Raw genomic sequence first — 15,061 nt, forward strand, 5'->3', positions numbered from 1 at the left:
GTTTGGCAAAATCCTTTGCTGTAGAAAGTCAGATGGTCCCGGCTTTATGCGCACATTGCTGCTCACTCCTGTCACAACTACTCAGCTCTGCACGAAAGCTGTCGCAGACATTATGCAAATGAAGGAGCCTAGTGTATTCCAATAAAACTTTATTTACAAAAATAGGTGCTGTGCCGGATTGGGTCCGGAGGGGCTAGCTAGCCTTAATTTGTGGGTCCTGGGTCTAGGGGAGCTGGAGAGCAATAGTTTCCACCCAGAGAAAACACCTCCCAGTGAGGGAAAGAAACAGACTAAGAAAAGGATCGCACTGCATTCTTCTTCTTACTAACAAACAGACGATATTTTAAAATGCAAAAGATTAGCTCAGCCAGTTAATCTCTTTATTTTGAGTTTTGTAAAAAAAAAAAAAAAGAAAAAAAGCTTTGGGAAAAAATGTGTTAAATATCAGTCAACAGCAGGAAAACATGTAGCTAGCTTTACAATATCAATCTAAACATACACACAAAGGCGAACGTGAAGTAAAATGCTAGGGTAAGGTAGCACTTTGGGGGCCTAACTGCAGTTTTCCTTAAGTGCACATAAAGGTTGCTGATAACTCCAAGTCTTCACTTTTTCACAGTTCAACATACTTTTATTTCATATAACGTGTTTATTTATATAACATACTATAATGTTAACTTTATAAAACCACCGGTTTGCTACTGATGAATGGACATAGAAGACAAAATTCTCCCCAATTACATTATGTGAGCTCTCTGTAAAACGTTCCCCAGAAGGGCATATCATCCCAGGTTAAATTCATCCTATCCTATTTTTAAAAATTGCTTTTCACCTCTTAAATGGATCTTGGTGGCCTCTTCCCATTTAATCATGTTATGGGACAGAGTGAAACTTCCTAAGAAGGACCAGATGTAGTTTATGTAAAAAATCAAAAGTCAACCTACGAGGAGGTGGTCTGGCTCTGAAGTCATGCTTTGAACAAGTGATTTCAGCGATAAGTCCCAAATCCCCAGACGTGAACACCCCCCCCACACACCCGGAAATCATTCCTCTGCTTCCCCAAAGCCCACCCCCAAATGTCCAAGCGCTGGGACAGTCACCCAAGAGCCCTGGGGCCTGTCTTTCAGTGCTTTGGACAGCACATGTAGAGTTCTTCGTGCTGTCCAAAAGCCCCTGCGGTCTGAGTTCCTCCCGCATCCACCAGCCCCTGGAAGTTTCTCCTGACCCTGACACGTGGCAATTCCCTTAACCCTTTCTAAAAGGCGGCCATCCTGAAGAGAAGGAGGCCTCTCTCCGGGGCTCTCCTGTGCATTTCAGGGCTTTCCAGAACGCGGCCGGACAGGCAGACCTTCCTTATCTTCTCCCAGGCTCGTGTGGCAGATGACCGGAAGCCTGTGTGTTCCGTGTGGGCCCTGGTTCTACCCCGCCTTATAAAAATAAAACTAACATCAAAAACTTTGGTTTTGCTCTTTACGAGTTCTGCTCGCACTGCGTGACGAGACATGTTTGTTCGTTTAAAAATAAAAACACACCAAAAAAGCCCTACTTACGAAAATTGAAACTGGGTAAAAGGGGTTGATTTCTAGGTCTGGTTTTGAAAAGATTGTCAAAGAGCCTATTTGCTTTTCCTAGAGACCAGCATCGCTTTCTGGAGTGTTCCTCTGTATACTGTCCTTATTGGGTTTTAGAAAGGCGCAAGGTCTCTTCAAGGTACCAGAGTGAAAGCAGCATCCAGATGGGTTGCTCCTAACTCTTGGCCATTAGATTCCCTTCAGCTTCACTGTAGCGGAGTACAGCATCCGACACTTGAGGAAAGACCAACAGAAGACACCAGAACTCCGTGGTACCGCTGTGATGCACGTGACAGATGCACTCCTACACGAACTCATCTACAGAATCAGCATCGAGAGGCGGGTATGAAACTCGTCAAGTTCCCCATTTCTGAAGTGGACTAAGAAGTCACATACTTACTGAATCAGCAAGCTGACTTTCCAGAAGCCCTCGTTCCAGATGACATCTTACAACAGATGGGAAAAGCAGCTTGGTGGTGCACCTCTGAGAACTCACAACGGGTACCAAGCTAGGGGCCCGAGAGGATGAGTCTTCCCTCTGTTGAGCTGCTTGGTGGCCTCGACCGCCGCCAGTCTCCCCTCAGTGCATCAGTGCCGTTTCCACGTTTGGAAATGGTTCTGTTCATATCAAGGTACCTGACACGGTGACATTGACTTCCCCTGCAGGCAAAGAGGAGAGAGGGACCTGGGGGGCAAGGGGGTAGGGAATGTGTGTGTCATGAAACAGCCCTCCAGTCTGGAAGGAAATCGCCCTCGACTGACATGTTCGGGGACAGCTGAGAGAACCTTTTTCATGTTTTCTAAGGAGACTTCCTTTGTCCCCCAAACCACGGAGGACATTTTCAGGTCTAGAGAGCACAGCCGGAAAGCTCCTTGCTGTTTGCCCGATGAGACATTTGATGTTGCAGTGCGGGTTTTGGGCTGCAAGGCGTCGGGGCTGGTTTGGCCGCCCCAGGGAGTACCCTGGATGGGCAGAGGCCATGGAATCGCATCTGCCCTCTTCCTCTATTTGCAGCCTCATTTCAGTGGCGCAGATTTCCTTCTCCAGGAGACAAAGTTCAGGTCTCCTTGTAGTCCCCAAAGAGAATATGAAAAGGCACGGCTGGAGTCCGCACCGCCCCGCTGCCGGCCCCACGCAGAAGTCTGCCGACACCACTGCCTCGTGACCTTGAAGTGGTCATGGGCTACCCCTTACCCTGAGGCCTCTACTCTGGGCATTAAATGGGCCCACCCCTCTCCTGAGGAGTCCAGCAGGGATTCGGGCCTGGGGACAAGCTAAGTGTGACAAGAAAGCAAGCTGACTGGACTGCAAAGGGGACTCCATTTAATCCCAGGTTATACTGAAAAGACAGCTTCTCCAAAGCCTTCACACTTGATGGTCAGCTACTCTGTTAAGACCCAACCCCTTTCTTTCCACGAAAGGGGGCAAAGAGGACGGTTTTTAACCCCTCACCCCGCAACAACCCAATCCATCCACTCAAGTCACCCGTCTCTCCCTTTCCTGCACGAAGGTGTTCAAATGTGACATTTCTGGTTGTACTTTACGGAGTATGTTCTAGAGTTCTGCAAAGATGATGTGCATGAAACTCTTTCACAGTTGTCCGGGCTGTATTGATTGATCAACACTCGGTTTGTTCCAGAGGACTACCAATGAAAGGAAACTTAGTTTGCTAGGCCATTCTTTAAGGTTCCAAACAGGGTCTGCTGCAAGTTCTGGACTAAAAGGCTCTCAAGCCTGGCTGCCCACTAGAATCCCTGAAGATCCAGGGATGGAAGCCAGGCCCCACTCCAAACCTACTGGAGTGTATGGAAGCCAGGCCCCACTCCAAACCTACTGGATATGAATCTCTGAGCACAGGGCCCTTGCACTGATATTAAAAAAAAACCAAAAAAACAAAACAAAACTAGCCAGAGAATCCTACTGTGCAGCCAGGGTTGAGAACCTGTGTTCTAGAACATCCAGCTCCGAACCCTCATCCCCCCCACCCAACCCGGAACGGGTATGTTTAAGAGGTTAAATTGGATGCACTCAGCAGTTTCAATCTGATTTATGCCAGACTGACAGCAGAGAGCCTTGAGTTAGATGGTTTGGCAGCTTCGTGACACCTACTTTTCCCCTCTCAGCATAGGCATAAAGCTTCTAGAAGGTGGAAGCATTTCGATGAACAGACTCCTTTCCTGGGACCCCTGGTAGGGTCAGGATTATTCTCCATATCTTGCAAACAAAAATTAGGACCACAGGTCAGTGACTTACTCCGATCCACTGAATAAAAAAATCCAACCAAATAACTACAACCCTAGCAAAATTTTGATCTTGGCAAATCTCCATTTACTTAGATTTAAGTAGGTCCAAATAAAACGTCTGCAGTCAAGCCTACAAGACCCTTTTGGGAGAAAACACAACGATCTATGGATTGACTTAGGACTAGGCTGGAGAACTCTGGTTATTTTTCCTCCTCATGAGGGTAATTTCTTATTAATTTGCTGAAAGCTTCCTGGAAAACCAAAATGACAACAAAGCCTTGACCTGAATGAAGAGAGGGTGGGTCCTCCCCGGTTGGCTCTTTTCAAGAACCCTGTCAGGGTTTTTCTGTTAGCTTCTTCCCCCCAAAATGAAATAAGTAAGCAACGTAAGAGGTGAGCAAGGCTTTATAAAGACCCAGCCAAGGAGCTGACCAGCCTATCCCTCCACCTCTGCAAATAACAGACACACACAAAAGCCTCCTCACCTTTCGAGTTTATAGGCATGACTGGTCATTACTGAGATTAACTCTACTGAATAAAACCTGTGCTGGTTCTGGCCACATCTGCCAAGCCTGAGAGATGCTCTCTGCACTCTGACCCCACGACATAATGACCTCCCGTCCAGGGGCTCTCTAAGAAAAAGCTGTTTCTCTGGCGCTGGCTCAGAGGTTTTCATAAGTCCTTCACCAGCCTAGGGAATTCGGAGTCTCATGGGGTTAGATGGGTGGTTTAGCTCATTTACAGAGCCCACGGATGCCCATGATAAAATTAAAATGGACTTTAGGGTACATAGAAAGGAAAGAGGGGAATAAAAATCATTTAATTATATTATCTCGAACCATACAAAACTGCCATTTCTGTTTTTGAAAACTGGTTCAATATCGGCAATTTCATATGGCTCAACTTAATTTTTGCCTGTTTTGCACAAATTCTCAATTCAAAAAGCAAAGTGTAATGTCTTATCTAAATATTAACCATTAAAAATGTGCGTTAAGCAGATTAAATGGCTGGTTTCATTATGGGTGTACTCGACTGGGCCACTATTCTGCCTGCCACAAGAAGAAAAATGCCCACATTTTCTGAAAGCATTTTTTTTTTTTTTAGAGATTGGGTTTTCAAATACACCAGCACTGAAGCATAGAGACACAGGGAGAATCTCAAACTTGGTTTCCAAGAGCTCTCTCAGTATTTTAGCTACCGCAGGTGTGGGCAGTTAGAAGAGCTCACCCACAGAGAACCCCAACTCAGAACCTACATTTCAAACCATGCTCACACATTAGGCTGGTACAAACCTCCCCAGACACCAAGAAAATGACCCTTCTCTACGTGGCACTCAGTGTTAAGACATCTGGATTCTTAATCTTACAGCAGACGGAACTGTCCACTGGACTGAATAATGCTCAATTTTCCCTTGACTTGCCTCTCATGCCTCACCCGGCCACGGAAATCTCATGCATTTAGTAGCTCAAAGTTTGGACTTCTACTCGGTCTTTAGAACCTTTAGTATCTTGTGTTTGTGGTTAATTTTTTTGCAGTGTGGTTTTTTTTTTCCCCCTCTGAACACTAGCCTATTGCCTCCTAGGCTCCTTGCTGCTCTCTCGTCCCCAGATAGAAGCATCCCACAAATTTTGGTGTTATTCCTAAACCCCGCAGTAGGTATCTCCATGGTAGCCCTGAAGAACTGACTGATTTTTGTCATCGGTCTCTAAACGGTTTCTCCTGTCCTCGGATTAATTTTAAAAACCCAACAGTAAAACACGATTTTGCTTTTGGTTTTAAACATTTCAGTAGCTACTTCTTTCTGGAGATTTCCAGAGAAGGAATTCTAATTCTTTCCCCATGTTGAAATGTTCACGGATAGAGTTCTGATCTTCAATCTACAGGAAACCCAGGTAGTGCAGAAAGTCCAGAAGCCTGATCATGTGAGATCACGGTCCTGCAGCCCTCGGTGCGAGGGCCTCCGCGCTCAGATTGCTTCCTCCTGAGTTCTGTCCCCGTGACCACGGGCTTCCCATCATCTTCGGAGGTCCAATCTCAGCTGCCTGCCTTCGGGATCCTTCGTCTGGCCTGCTCTTCCCGCCCCCACCTCGCTATTCCCGCGGCCAGCTAGGTTTGCGCTGCTGTGTATGGACCTGAAACCTCTCCTGGGGGGGCCTCCCCACACCTGCCGCAGCTTGCTCGGATTCTGCAGGTGAATGAGTCAGACCGTTAAAGCATGCTATTTGTTTGTTTGACTCTGAACAGCACTACTATGTGAAAAAGGGGGAATACGTCTGCGTTTGTCTTGATTGAGAGACACCTAAGCCCCACCCTCTGCCTCTTGGGTTAAACTTTAAATGTTAAGAGAGCTTCAGACCTCAATAAAACAGAAGCATTAGTTCCACTCAGTCAGTGCCCCGGGTTGGACAAGCCTGGGGCTTGCAGCCGTCCTCACTGCACCCCCATCTCGGCAGGCTGGGGCTGGGGGGGGGGACGCGACAAGTCACGCGTTATCCTCCAGGGGGAACACTAGGCGCGTGCCCCGGCTTGACACCGGCTGGTCTCCTGCTCCCAGGGCTCGGTCCAGCACCTCCTCCGAGCTGCTCTTGGTTCTCCGGCTGCCCTCGAGGCTCGTGGAGGCCGTGTGGGAGCCCGAGGAGCCGTTCGCAGTCACTGTGCTGTCCCCGTAGGTCAGGGTGAGGTCGCCCTCGGTCAGGATGAAATCCGAGTCTTCCTCTCTCAGCGGCTCTTGGTTCTGAAAAGTGCAACGAACGACAGCGGCAAATGGGAGACTGATCTCCTTCCTCTAGGCTGGGAGCCAAGCCCAACCTCAACTGCTCACCTGAAAACTGGGGCCCATGAGACCCGCCTGCCTTGAGCCTCCAGCGTGGATACTGGATGCCAGGTGTCCAGGGCTATTCAAGGGAAGGCACCGTTGCCCGAAGCAAGGCTTCGAGGCCCAGGAAGCCGTTCTGATTTTAAATGCCTGACGGCTCGGGGTCAGTGACAAAAGGGAAGAAAGGGAGGCCAGCCTGCGCCTTCAGCTTCCCAACCCTCAAAAGAAGGAGGGGGAAGGTCACTGGGCAAACATGCAAAGAGGTTTCTCGGGCCCCTCTCTTTTCGGGGCAGCTCTTCTGAGAGGGCCTCCAGCCCCACAAGAACCCCCCTAAACCCACCCGGTTTGCATCGGAACTACTCTTTATCCTAGTCAGCAACGGAGGGACGGGGACGCATAATTAGGATTTCCTTCCTGTCCCCACGGAAGGACCCCGACGGGAAGCCCTCTGGTAGATGCAGTGAGACATCGAGAGGGAAGGGGCACCTTCTCGATCACGTGTTTCGGGCCCGCCAGGGCGGTCACAGGAGCTGGCGACTCACCCTCCCCCCTCCCTTCTCCTGGGTCAGAGGAGGAGGCCTGAGCCCAGAGAACCTGTGGAATGTGCCCCAGGCGGTCCAGCTGGTAGGAGGCAGAGGTGGGGTGTCTGCTGCCTCCGGACTGGTTCGGCCCACAGCGAGGATGTGAACACTCCCCAGGTCAGGAAGAGGACCGGCCGGCAGCTCATGCTAAGCTGCAGCTGCAGCAGAGCGGACCGAGCGGGGCCAGGCAGGGCGGGAGCCGAGCAGCGGCCTCTCGAAACTTCTAGACCGCGGGGAGAGCTCGGGAAGCAGCGCGGGGTCAGACACAACCCTTCACCCTCTAATGGGTTTCACCAGCAAAACGAGGGGCGCTTGGCTCCCCTCCTGCCCCCACAGCACGTCTGTCAGACACGGTTCCAGAGTACTCCGGCTAAAGTGCTCTTGCTCTCCTATTGCCCATCTGGTCTTCAAAGTGCTTCTGGAGTCCTGCATCGTCTGTGCGGCAGGGTGTCCTCGGTGCAGGGCACGGAACCCGCCTCCCCGACAGCCTCCTACCCTCCCCCCCGCCCCCCCCCCCCCAGTCACGCTGTCCAAGGCCACGGGCAGATTCTCCCCGGCATGCCTGCACCCCCCTCTAGGTGAGAAACCAGCAAAGCACGGTGGCCGCCTCCTCTTCCTGGCGCCCTTCCCTGAGGGGCTTAAGCCACAGCAGGTGCTAGAGGAAGGCCTGTTCAGCGCCCAAGGAGGACTCGTGGGTCTGCCGACCTCCTCCTCCCGTCCCAGCCTGTCTGTGTGCGCTCACTGGTGACAAGCTCAAGCCTGCTTTCTGCATCACTCCTCAGTGATGTCGACTTCTCCACGCTCTACAGCATGACTCCTCTTAACCCAGCGCTCGGGCTTTTTTTTTTTTGACAGGCGAGCACGCAACTCTTGTTGCTTGCGTCCTCAAATCCTCACTGGAATGAGGCAGCGTGCAAATGTGCAACCAAGTAAGAATCCTCTACTCAGGCAGAGCGTAATTCCAAAACTCACTCCAAACTCCCCAAATTCCTCCTCACCATCAGTATTTAGAAAGTCCCGAGGCTCCATCTGTCCCACGATCGTTTTCCTAACAACAAATGAGATCATGTTCCCTGTTTTAGCACGTTCCATTTCTCCCGTGCCTGTGAGCGCTAAGTAATAATGTCAAAATACCGCAGCCAGGGTTCTTAGTTCCCCCTTTTCAGGGGGAGACTCTCCTGGCACGCATTATACTCTTTCGAGGACAGAGAGGAATGTGAAGCAACTGCTTGGAGGGAAATGCTGCAAATGTAGCCACGCCCCCTACTGCAGCCCAGCCGAGGCACCCCCCCCCCATCTCCCACCTTCCCCCCTACACCAGCCCGTGTGTGGCCCACGCTGGCTGACCCGAGGCAGTGGGAAGCAGGGCTCAAATTCACCGACAGGAGAAGGCAAGATTGGATGTTGACCCATTCCATTACGAAACTCACAAGCCCGGACAAATAGTACCCGAAACAAGGACATGGTAAAACCCAGTGGACAGGGATTTCCAAATCAGAGCTTAATGAACGTGATACGCAGATGATGAAACCGATCCACTTCCTCGAATTCTAGATGATAGGATTGACAGAAGTTTTGTTAAGCTGGAGGTTTGTAAAATTATGCAACCAGCTGTCCCCTGAAGGCTGCCGTGAAGATGCTGTTGAATAACCCTGCAAACGTGTGTTGCAGGAATGTGCCCATTTTAAACAACCAGAGGTCACTCTCATGAACGGAAGAACCCTGTTTTCAAGGTGGATATCCAACCTGAGTGGTTTAGAGTTAGTGCAAAGAGTGAATAAGGAACATCTTCAACATGGCCCAACTAAACCCAAAGTACAAACGCCCTCCAGGTGATTCGTGAGAACCACAGAGTGTCGAACAGCCACGCGAGGGCGGCCTGGCCCGAGACCCTCACTGGGCCCCAAACCCCACCGGGGGCCCCTCCGCTCTCTCACCTTGGGCTTCCTCAATTAATTTTTCAAAGACTCTATGCTCCCACTCTCTCAACAACTGCAAGCCTCACTGTGTCTGCAGCTGACTGAAACCCTGGTCAGGACCCCAGCCCAAAGCGACAGTGGACAGATTCTTGCTTCTTGACCAAGTCGCCCCATCTCTGATGAGGCTGTTCCTTAGCATGCCAGACCCCAGTGCCCCCCGCCCAGCTATGCCCCCTGCCCCTCTGTACCACCTGAATGCAAACAATCGTTCCCAAGGCCGCTGCCCCGCCCCGTTAGAACTGACCTGGTCAGGGGCTGTCTCTCCGAGATCTGGGCTTTGCATTCTGCTTTCCCAACGCTAATCAAGTCAATTGCAGGTCATTTGCGAATTCTCTGAAACCTGCATTAGGGTCTCAGCTCTGCCAATTACTAATCCTAGGACCTTGGCACTTCCTTCCTCTGTAACCCTGTAGTAGCTGCTTATTTACAGTATGGCCAAGAGAATAAACTTGGCCTTTGTGAGCTGTAAGGCTCTACACAAATTTAAGGAGTTCTTCTCTCCTAGGGTATAATGGTTGTGTTTGTGACCGGATGATGAGGGTGGCAGAGTAGAGAGGAAGAAGGGCCTTTTCCCTCTCCTCCAGGCCTTCTATGTGGGTAGCTATTGTTCTCCCCACCCTTTTGCCGAGCAACCCACATGAGGAGCTCGCAAGTCAGTCCCAAAGCTCAGATGTCCACCAGTGTGGATATTCTCTTCATACTGTGCTAAGTCTGAATCTGAAAACGGAAAGGACCTAACCATATCAATGTAAATAAAGCATTCACAAAAAGAATCCTCACATTTGCTAAATGCTTTGTGGTTCACAGTGTTTTTCTCTACCTTAACCTTTAATCTCACAGCCAGCCTGTACGACTAGGCCCACTTTACAGACAGGAAAACCAAGGCACAGAACACTTAAATGGCCTCAGGGCTTGGCTTTGAATCTAGTTGTTCGGATTCCAAATCGAGTGTTCTTTCTACTACACCACAGCTGCAGACGTGACGGGGCCCCAGAGCCCGGGTAAAAGGTTTCCCTCTTACTGTGCAAAACAGATCAACATATGTAAGTTGGCCATTTCTTTTTTTTTTTTTAATTTTTGTTTTTTTTAAGATTTATTTATTTGACAGAGAGAGACACAGCGAGAGCGGGAACACAAGCAGCGGGAGTGGGAGAGGGAGAAGCAGGCTTCCCGCCGAGCAGGGAGCCCGATGTGGGACTCGATCCCAGGACCCTGGGATCATGACCTGAGCTGAAGGCAGACGCTTACCGACTGAGCCACCCAGGCGCCCCGTAAGTTGGCCATTTCTAATCATCTTATTTAGAGATGCAAAACCCTTGGATTTGGACGCTTGCGAGCAACAGGTTTCCTCTTCCTGGGGAAGACACTCCCCAGACCCAGCGAGCAGGAAAACGCCCCTGACGCGCCGTACTTACGTCGTACACCTGGGGACTGGTCAGACACCGAGCAAGCAGGCTACACCAGGCTGGGAGCGTGGTGGTCAACGGGGGGCCACTGTGTGTGAGGATGGGCTTCAAGTAGCTTTAAAAAGGGAGTTAAGGGAAAAAATGTCTGCAGAGAAAACACACACCCAACCCAACGTGTTTAGAAATCCCCCCAAGTACATCATCCAGGCTGCTACCCACAAAAGGCCTCCTCGCCCGCATTTTACCAGTACGATACAGAAAATCCTTGGGGTCTACAATATCTGAATCAAAGATTAAACCATCCTGTCAGCCTTAAGCGTTCACTGTTGACTCTCAGGTTGGCGGTTCCCGCTTTTCAGGCAAAAAGAGTATTTGATTACTTAGAGCATCCTTCTCCCTTCCTTGTTATGTTGAATGAGAATTTTGGTTTCAATCAACATTCCAGCTTTGGACACACAACCAGCTCACGCCTTGGAAACAGGAGACAGCGTTTCGGCTTCTCAACCTTGATGCTACCGACATTGGGTGCCAGGGCATTCTTGGTGGTAGGGGGCTGTTCTGCCCTGTAGGGACAGTCTACCCACCAGATGCCAGGAGCACCCCCGACCCCTCTCCCGGGCGTGACAACAAAAATGTCTCTAGACGGGGTGCCTGGGTGGCTCAGTCGGTTAAGCGACTGCCTTTGACTCAGGTCATGATCCTGGAGTCCCGGGATCGAGTCCTGCATCGGGCTCCCTGCTCGGCGGGGAGTCTGCTTCTCCCTCTGACCCTCTCCCCTCTCGTGCTCTCTCTCTCTCAAAGAAAGAAATAAAATCTTTTTTAAAAAAAGTCTCTAGGGGCGCCTGGGTGGCTCAGTTGGTTAAGCGACTGCCTTCGGCTGAGGTCATGATCCTGGAGTCCCGGGATCGAGTCCCACATCGGGCTCCCTGCTCAGCAGGGAGTCTGCTTCTCCCTCTCACCCTCCCCCCTCTCATGCTCTCTCTATCTCATTCTCTCTCTCAAATAAATAAATAAAATCTTAAAAAAAAAAAAAAGTCTCTAGACATTGTCAAATGTCCCCTGAGAAGCAAACCTGCCCTTGGTTGAGACCACCACTCTAAGGTGAAGGTCAGCGGCCCTGGGAGCTCAGGATTTGTCAGTCTGTGGATATCTGTGCCGTCAAATGCATGAGCCTATGTGGGAAGCACCACGAAACATGCGCACATCATGATATGACAGCGCCTGGACCGTTTCTGGTACCCACAGCCCCAGCAACATGGAAAAGGTGGAGGCTCACACGGCCACCTCCACGGCGGAAACGGCCAAGAGAATTTAAAGGAAGGTGAGGAGGTATCCTAGTCATCTGTATCCCAGAGGATGACTGCTCTGAGCACCATCAATATTTACTGCTCAGCACAGGAGAAAAAAAGGCTTCTTCTCTGGGAGGACACGGAAGCAAGACCCTGGAGTATCCTTCTTGTAGGGAATTACTCCACAATGGATGAAGTGTGGGCTCTGCTGAACCTCTTTACGAAACCGAACAAGCCCCCTCTGACCACTGTCCTCCAACCACATTTCTGGGAATGGCCCCTGCTGGCCCATCGGCTACTTTGAGTCTAGCTGTGAAGCTGACAGCAAGGCCGGATTCTAGAAGGACTAATACACAGGCACATGGGAACCCCAAGGCTACCTTTCAGTGGCCTGCCTCGGGTAGTTCAAAGCCAAATTCTCACAGTCCCCAAATACAAAAGGCCCTCTAACAACTTCTTTAAAAGAGAGAAAAAAGCTATTTACAGATAGATTTTTAAATATGCAAGTTCTTTGAAGGGCCAAGATGAAATATCAAGTCTCTGTCCCATCCAGTTGTTCTGGTAATTACCACTACAACTTCACCAAAGACCATTTTTTTTTTTTAATTGAGGCATAACTGACATACAATATTATTTTCGTTTCAGGTGTACAACGTAGTGATTTGGCTTTTGTATCTATTGCAAAATGATCACCTCAATAAATGTAGTTACCATACAAAATTAATACAATATTATTGACTATATTCCCCATGCTGTACATTATATCCCCATGACTTACTTATTTTATAACTGGAAGTTTGTACTTTTTTTTTAAAGATTTTATTTATTTATTTGAGAGCTAGAGAGAGAGAGAGAGCATAAGGGGGGGAGGGTAGAGGGAGAAGCAGACTCTCTGCCAAGCAGGGAGCCTAATGCAAGGCTTAATCCCAGGACCCTGGGATCATGACCCGAGCCGAAGGCACTTAACCGACTGAGCCCCCCAGGCGCCCCAAGAAGTTTGTACTTCTTGGTCCCCTTCACCCATTTCACTCCACCAACCTCCTTCCCCTCTGGCAACCACCAATCTTTCTCTGTATCTATGAATCTGGATTTTCTTTGTTTTGTTTTTTAGGTTCCACATTTCAGTGAAATCAGTGTAGCATTTGTTTTTCTCTGATTTATTTCACTTAGATAATAGCTTCAAGATCCATCCATATTGTCACAAACGGCAAGATTTCATTCTTTTTTATGGCTGAGCAGTGTTCCACTCTGTGTGTGTGTCTACACCAGGAGAATAAGTTTTTTCTATTTCTTGATTTATAAACTTTAGTCAGAGGCTTTTAACTCCTTCCTATGAAGGATGGTACATTTAATTCATTTATACTCCTGCCTCTTCAAGTTTTTCCTAATTTTGATTACAATTAATTTTATACTGCAGATATATAACATTTGCATTCTATTTTATAACTGATAAGTAAATCTTCTATACTTTGTCTATGAATTGAATCTAAATGTTAAAAACCACTAAATAGCATTTGTAATAATATTGTTATATGAATATTATTCCCTGTAACCAAGTAGAGTGGTTAGAACATTATTTTTTTTAAGTAGACTCCATGCCTAGCGTGGAGCCCAATGAAGGGCTTGAAATCATGACCCTGAGATCAAGACCTGAGCTGAGATCAAGAGTCAGACACTAGGGGGTGCCTGAGTGCCTCAGTCAGTTAAGCGTTCAACTCTTGATCTCAGCTCAGGTCTTAATTTCAGGGTTGTGAGTTCAGGCCCTGTGTTGGGTATGGAGCCCACTTAAAAAAAAAAAAAAAAGAGACACTTAACCAACTGAGCCACCCAGGTTCCCCGTGGCTAGAACACTATTAAAAGAAATGTAATACAGTGTCATTTAAATTTTGTTAGTGAGAAGAGAAACCTGAGTGTCTTGCAAAATACAAGATCTTCTTTTAATTTTGTTTTGATCTTGTTCACTTCTGGGTTATAAAAAATGACTTCTTCATTGTTGTCCCCTTAGTTGGATCTGATTTTGATTTTATCTGATCCTTATGTTGTTGTTGGTTTCCCCCCTCCTTCTTAGAGAGTCTGCACAGTGCTAAACTTCCTCAACTCTCACATGTCTGAAAGCCACCCTCCTTTTTTTGCCCACTCAGCTTGGGTGTAGAATTCTAGGCTCAGACTTTTTCTTTTCATCCTAGAACTCTGACAATACTACATGGTATTCTAACATTCAATTTTGTTAATGCCCCCTCGGATTCTTTCTCTTTAAAGGCTGCCAGTCTTTCTCTTTGGAAGCCGTGAAGAGTCCTGCTTTTCTCTTTAGTTATGGAATGCTCCAGTGTATCCATTCATGCTACTCACACCAGGTGGGTCCTCCCACTCTGAAGACAAGAATTTGCCCTTAGCCAAGGGATTTTTTTTTTTCTTCCATTATTTCTTTGGTTCTTCTTTTCCTCCATAGTCTCTATCTTCTCCTTTTAGATTCTGTTAAAGGACTCTGGACCATCTGGCTCTGACCTCTTCATCTCGAAACTCTTCTCTTGCACATCTCTGACTTTGTGCTCGAATTCTTACAGGTTCTTTTTTCCTCAGCTTCATCTCCCAGATCAACAGTTTGGTTTCCGCCATGTAATTAAACTACCCATTACATTTTTGGGCTTCATTTCAGAAACTTTATGTTTAATTTCCCAAGTTTCTTCTTGTTTGCTTGCTCCTTTTTCTAATAGGTTGTTCTTACATTGTGACTGGAAAAGCCTTGCAACTCTAAGGCTTTTATTAGAAAAATTAAAAAACAAATATTTGGCAGGGCACCTGGCTGGCTCAGTTGGTAGAGCATACAACTCCTGATCTCAGGGTCATGAGTTAGAGCCCCCCATTGGGTGTAGGGTTTACTTTAAAAAAAAAAAAAAAAAATATATATATATATATATATATGGATATATGTACAGATACATATATAGGACATGCAGGTACATATATAGGAGTGAATTACTTTGGCATGCCCCCCATGTCTTCATTCAGTTTCTCCGATCATCAAGCAGGTGGGGAATCTGACCACGCCAAAGTTGGGGGGGGGGGGGGGGAGGTTACTCTAGGGAGAAAATTCTTTGGTGGCCTCAAGATCTGTTTCTCTATCAAGCCCTCCCCAGGTAGTCGGTCTACTTTCTTTAGAGAGCTATGGCCTGAAG

The 15,061-nt window shown here is 48.3% G+C and overlaps 1 protein-coding gene across 2 annotated transcripts in view; it reads right to left on the reverse strand.

Moving 5' to 3' along the window:
- Positions 1 to 366: 366 nt before the first annotated feature.
- Positions 367 to 15,061, reverse strand: part of SLC9A7 (solute carrier family 9 member A7) — a 134,849-nt gene continuing 120,154 nt past the window's right edge. Inside the window, exons 16-18 of one of the 2 annotated variants that reach the window (XR_010406094.1) lie at positions 10,606 to 10,711; positions 1,972 to 6,549; positions 367 to 1,889 (exon numbers count right to left, since the gene is read on the reverse strand). Coding sequence is in view for 1 of the 2 variants with exons in the window: in XM_045876668.3 (XP_045732624.1) it covers positions 6,298 to 6,549; positions 10,606 to 10,711 (358 nt within the window). In the remaining variant the exon portion in view is untranslated. Of the gene's footprint in view, positions 6,550 to 10,605; positions 10,712 to 15,061 lie in introns of both variants that reach the window. The other variant, XM_045876668.3, reaches the window with a different exon arrangement.

Source organism: Mirounga angustirostris, unplaced genomic scaffold, assembly GCF_029215605.1.
Source record: "Mirounga angustirostris isolate CCGP_5_RB_7025 unplaced genomic scaffold, mMirAng1.0.hap1 SCAF_11, whole genome shotgun sequence".
Classification (NCBI taxonomy): Eukaryota; Metazoa; Chordata; class Mammalia; order Carnivora; family Phocidae; genus Mirounga; species Mirounga angustirostris.